We start from the raw sequence: 6,000 nt of genomic DNA, 5'->3' as shown, positions 1-6,000 counted from the left end.
GACTCTGTCCCACAGCGCGCCATCTCCGTCCTCCTCACCAAAGGGCGCAAACCAGCATGGCCCACACGCAAGTCTCTTGGGTTCATCAAATCCGGGTAGGAAAAAGCAGGAGCCCTTCCGTGCGTGGGACCCCATGTATTAAAAGCCCAGGAGATCCCAGGGTCGTCGAGCGGGATCGCAACCGTCCACCGATCGAATCGACGGTGAGCGCGACAGCGGCTGGTGGACCCAGCCGAGGAATGCATTTATCTGCCGCGCTTTTTCCGGACAGAGGACGCGTGGCCCCACTCTGCAGAAGGATAGGGCCCACAGTTCAGCGGAAGGCGACCTTGTACCAGGTGGAATTTAAATCTCCACCGTCCACATCGGCGGTGGCGTCGACGGATCGCGTCCGCTCCACCTATGTTCGGCGCAATGCCACCATGACGACATCTCTCTCCCCTACGACTTCGGCCGCCCTCCTCTCTCCCCAGACTCCAGTCACCTCCACTCTGCGCGCTTCGACGTGCGAACAAAGCAAGGTATCCAATCCACCGGCAGCAAAAGTAAGGAAAAGAATCGATCTCTTCCGACGCCCTTTATCCTCGAGGAATTCAGTTCCGTTCGGGATTCTCAAGCCAGCCATGGCGGCGGTTCTCCCCGGCTTCGGCCGGCACATCGGCGACTTCCTAAGCAAAAGCAGCGGTAAATCAGATTACTTTCCGTGGTTTCCTCACAGCATTATGCCCCCCTGCGGTGTCTGCTCCGATCGAGATTAATGAGTACTAATGGCGCCCTGCCGTGCGCGCAGGTTTCGTCGCCGGGTCGCTGTCGGCGGCGACGTGCGCGGACGAGGTGGAGAAGGCGGAGGGAACAGGATGCCAGGACGACGCGGCGGCGCTGAGGCTCAAGTGGGTCGCCATGGCAGCCATCCTCCTCGCCGGGGTCGCGGGGGTCGGCCTGCCGCTCGCGGGCCGGAAGCGCCGCGCCGTTCAGACGGGCACCGCCGTCTTCGTCACCGCCAAGGCGTTCGCGGCGGGCGTCATCCTCGCCACGGGGTTCGTGCACATGCTGCACGACTCCGACCACGCGCTCTCCAGCCCCTGCCTCCCCGCCGAGCCCTGGCGCAGCTTCCCCTTCCCCGGCTTCGTCGCCATGCTTGCCGCGCTCGCCACGCTCGTGCTCGACGTTCTCGTCACCAGGTTCTACGAGGGCAAGCACCGCGCGGAGGTTGCGAGGGTTAAGGCCGATGCCGCCGCCGCGCTTGCTGCGTCCACCTCTGCCGGTGCCAGCGACGAAGACATCACCGTGGTCACCGTCGTAGAGGAGGATGAGCGCAAGGCCCCGCTCTTGCAACCACACTCTCATTCGCACGGGCACTCGCATGGTCACGACTTGGTGCAGTCACAAGGACGCGAGGGGGAGGTGTCAGACCATGTGCGCTCCGTCGTGGTGTCACAGGTACTTCATTCTTTCGATTAACTTACAGTAGGTATTTGAGCACTGCATTCGCATATACTGATTTTACTACCTGTAGATACTGGAGATGGGGATCGTGTCGCACTCTGTCATCATCGGCCTGTCGCTAGGGGTGTCGAGGAGCCCCTGCACAATCAGGCCGCTCGTGGCCGCGCTCTCCTTCCACCAGTTCTTCGAGGGTTTCGCTCTCGGTGGCTGCATTGCGCAGGTCAGGAATTCAGTACGGATTGGTATCACAGATATGTTGCATGATTGTGTTACGACCGCATCGATATGAAATTGTTCAGACTATCACAGCTACTACTGTTTTACTTGCTGCGTCTGTTTTCGCACTACGTCTATGTGGAGTTCCGTTTTTCATGTAGTGACTCAACCTTCTAGTGTTATTGCGCTCAATTCTTAGTAGTATGTACATGGAACAGAAAAGGACAGACACCTTACAAACTTCAAGTTCAGGAATTAGAACATCAGAAATATCAAGACTTTCAGTGACAAAAGGAAATATTAAGAAGGTAGAACTTCATTACATAGAGCATTCATCCTAGGTTGGCTCCAGCCCTCATAGCATGAGAGTTGAATCCACCCCTGGATGATCTTAGAGTAGTTAAATGCAGCGACTCACTAGTCGAGTTTGCATGCAGTTCTAAGTGTTCATTTGCACCCTTGTTAATTGGATGGAGGAGCTGACCTTAACGAATACATGGTCTACCTACTTCAAATTTGAGGCTGTGATTTGTGGGTATCAAGTTTTAGAATAATATATCTAAAATAATAATAAAAAGTTGACGAAATTACTCTTTGTCCAGTTGGTATATCAGAGTTGAAAGTATCAACCATTTCGTTGCAAGTCACAAGACCAAATGCACTTCAGTGTGTAGATAAACTTATATGTAAATTACTTTATTTCAAACTAAAATCTTCTTTTAATGTATACGAGATTGCTTCGTGTACAGCAAGTTCCTTTGGGGCATTTAACTTTCCTGCTATTTTCAGTATCTTGCTGATGTGTCGTTCCACATAATTTGGTGGTATAACTAAATCAGTTGGTACCAGTAGCAACTGTATGCTGCTGAACATATTTGGCTTGATTTCCTCTTTGCGGGGAAACCCAATTTGTACTCAATTGCTTATGTATCTGCGAAGTGTGCTTCTTTTAACTGTTCTACTGTTTATGTACTGATCATTCAAATAGTTTTCTTTTATACCAGTATATGTAACGTCGGGAGTTCTGACTTTACATGCACCATCCACATGGCTCCAAGTCATCCGTTGATGTTTCTAAAAATATTGTTTTGGTGTGCTCGTTTACTGTTATGTTGTGATTCAAATTCATATAAAGATGGCTAACTTCTGATGATCCGTCCCTGGGAGGCTTGGGCTGAGTGGAGGTCCACTCGGCCCAAGCATCCCGTTGACGGGCCTTGCTTCACTCGTCAGAAGTTACCCGCCTTTATATGAACTTGGATCACAACATAACTGTTATGGTCGGTCTGACCTATACACGCAAGAAGCCCACTAGTGGCTAGTTGTGGGCTTAGCCCAAGTAAATTAGGGGCTTAGCCCAAGTAAATTATGGTTTAGAGGAGGCCGTCCTCCTATATAAACACATGTACCCTTCGTGATTAATCAGACAAATATTCAGTATCGTACTGTCTCGTCTCATGAAGGGAGACGGGAGACCCCCTGCGCCCAGCCGCACCCAACCCTAGCCGCCGCCTCCTTGCTCCGCGACGGCGCCGAGCTCTCCAGCCTCTCCGCCCTCACTTCCACCCTTACAACCTCCGCCCTAGATCCGGTAGAACCCTAGCCCCTACCAATAACATTACCTGTTGTTGAAATTGCCCAAAGTGATAGTTTTACACATTTTGAACGGTTGACCACTGCAATAAACTGATAAATGATCACGCCATGCATTCCTGATTGGTTTAGATTATATTGTTGTATTGTTCTTCTCTTCAGATGTGCTGCTCTATTAAGTAAATGCGGGAGTATAACTTTGCTAATGTGATAATTGTGTGGGTTGCTTATCTTCTGACTGTACTGTTCTTTCGCACTTTGCCCCATTATTTTCTATAGGTAATTTTATAGTGATGTATTATTATCATCCAGATTATCAAATTTGACATGATACCAATTTATTGTCCAACAGGCACAATTTAAAAACCTTTCAGCAGCTTTGATGGCATCCTTTTTTGCCATTACAACACCGACGGGTATTGCTGCTGGGGCTGGTTTGGCCTCATTCTACAATGCCAATAGCCCCAGGGCTCTAGTGGTTGAAGGCATCCTCGATGCTGTGTCAGCTGGCATACTTATATACATGGCATTGGTGGATCTCATTGCTGCCGATTTCTTGGGTGGTAAAATGACAGGAACGTCGCGGCAGCAGTTGATGGCGTATGTCGCCCTGTTCCTTGGCGCGCTCTCCATGTCGTCGCTTGCAATCTGGGCCTGAAGATGGGGCTTGATCAGGCGAAGGTAATCGATGGCGGTATTCCAACACATCGCCTGTGAAAAACGTACATCACTAATGTTTATAACTGTGTACAGTGTTCTTCTGATCACATACATGGCATAACATGCCCTGGTTTTTGTGGGCATGCGAGGTGATAGCCCTGTTGAAACACCCAGGGCATTGTGTATATGTTTTTTCTTTTTCTTTTTTGCTTGTAAATGCTACAGCCCCTCCGATGAATCATACCTACCGTGGTTGCTATGTGTGGTGGTAATGGCCAGTCTATTGGTTGAGCCGAGCATAAATTCTAGCGACTCTATGAAACTTTGGTTAAATGCAAACGAAGAGTATCCAAAGATTCTATTGCCGTTGCAAACAGATGGTGCATCTATTGTTGGTCCATGGTTGCATTGGATGTGAGTTTGTACAATTTCCTCCAAAAGTTGCAACGACAACAGTGAAATTATATCAACTGCTAAGCCCATTGACGATCTGTTCAAGAATTGTAGCGATGAGCTCTGAAAAACTATGTCTCATGTTTAAATGTTTTGATTTGAAAAAAAAGGTTACTTATCTCGTTATACACAACTTGTTAATTAGGTTATAATAACTAGGCCGTGTGCTCTCACTGCATCTGTGTGTGCTTGGTGATAAGTGTTAATGTTAACTGAATACTGTTATTCAGTTTCATCAGTTAACTTGTAAGTGTCATATTTACATGTCCTGCTTGGTGCTTTTACCTCATCATATTTGCATTCTTGCTATTGCTGGGGTGATGATTTGGTTTTATGTGCATCTCTGCTGCAGTTGGTTTTATGTCTTGGATTATTCCATAGCTTTTTTTATGTGCATGGTCTATTGAATCTCATTCCATAGACTATGAAATGAAGGAGAAGTTGTGGTTTTTTAAATATAGAAGAGAGCATGGTTTACTCACTGCTTATGCTACTGATGTATTTATAGGATTTTAATACTCTGTGACGCCTCCTTTTAGAGTTACATAGATGCTTAATCCATGTTGATATCTGATAAGCATTTACTAGCAACTACTGATGATTTTTAGAGTAGCCTAGATTAGATTTGCTTATGCTTGTGCCCTGGTGCAACAAATGCGTAGTTCTTATTCTCTGGCAGGTGCTTCTGTTAGTATATCCAGGCTTTGATCTCTATAGATCAAATGATGTGAAAAAATATTCCCTTCGAACACCTAGATATGTTAGAAAGAAAATTAGCTGGCCCTTTCCTGGGACTTGATCCACATGATCAGTTCCAGCACCTTGCTAACTCTACTTTGCTCTAGCTAAGGATCAACCGGATGTTTCGAGAGTAACGTTGTTCTTCTAGCTCTGACGAACATGCTTTTTGTGGATAGCCTACTCCTCCTAGCTGCTTCACTTGTTCCCTAATTTACTATGTCACGACCTTTGTTGTTGGATGACCTGGATGGTTTGGTGATGATTCTCTAGAACACCGATGGGTTCTTTGTGTTCTTTGTCTATGGCAGTCATGGATTTGCTCTGGTTGCCTTGTGAGATAAATCTCAAGTGATTGCTTTGTTGTTTGCTATCTCTAGGTCTACGCTTGGTGGCGGCGGCGCTAGCCAAGATTGACGCTGATTCTCAACCAAAACGAGTGAAGGTCGGTGATCAGGTTGCTGGTCACGCCTTCCGAAAATTGCTAGGGCTAGCTTGGAAAAGAAGAGAATCGGGGGAGGTTACCGTGCAGCGGCGACGGTTCTCTGCTCCGATGAATGGCGACGGCGGACAAGGTGGCTTCAACCCTGGCCGTGGAGGCTTCAACGCGGGTCGTGGCGGATACCAGCCTCACGGGGGTTTTGGTGCTGGCCGTGGAGCGAACTCTCGTGGGCGGCAAGGTGGGCGCGGCGGACATGACTTTGTCCCTAGTCAGGGCTACGGTTCTGGTCAGGGTTACGGCGCCGGCCAAGGGTACCGTGGTGGTCGTGGAGGCCAAGGAAATAGCTTCGGCCGCAATTTTGTTCAGGGAGAGGCTGGCGGAACAGCATGTATGAATTCAGGCCATGGTTATGACCGTGAGGAACAGTATGGTGGCCAGGGAAATTTTCAGAG

General features: G+C 48.4%; 1 protein-coding gene across 1 annotated transcript; it reads left to right on the top strand.

Moving 5' to 3' along the window:
- The first annotated feature begins 397 nt into the window (after positions 1-397).
- LOC127295598 (zinc transporter 7) lies at positions 398-4,174 on the top strand. Its single transcript, XM_051325562.2, has 4 exons — positions 398-684; positions 791-1,440; positions 1,517-1,666; positions 3,608-4,174. The coding sequence occupies exons 1-4, from the start codon at positions 423-425 to the stop codon at positions 3,911-3,913; spliced, it is 1,368 nt and encodes a 455-aa protein (XP_051181522.1). The 5' UTR covers positions 398-422; the 3' UTR covers positions 3,914-4,174.
- Positions 4,175-6,000: the final 1,826 nt, after the last annotated feature.

This window comes from Lolium perenne, chromosome 1 (assembly GCF_019359855.2).
Source record: "Lolium perenne isolate Kyuss_39 chromosome 1, Kyuss_2.0, whole genome shotgun sequence".
Classification (NCBI taxonomy): Eukaryota; Viridiplantae; Streptophyta; class Magnoliopsida; order Poales; family Poaceae; genus Lolium; species Lolium perenne.
Note: the sequence above shows the minus strand (reverse complement) of the source record. Positions and strands in the feature narration are given on the sequence as shown.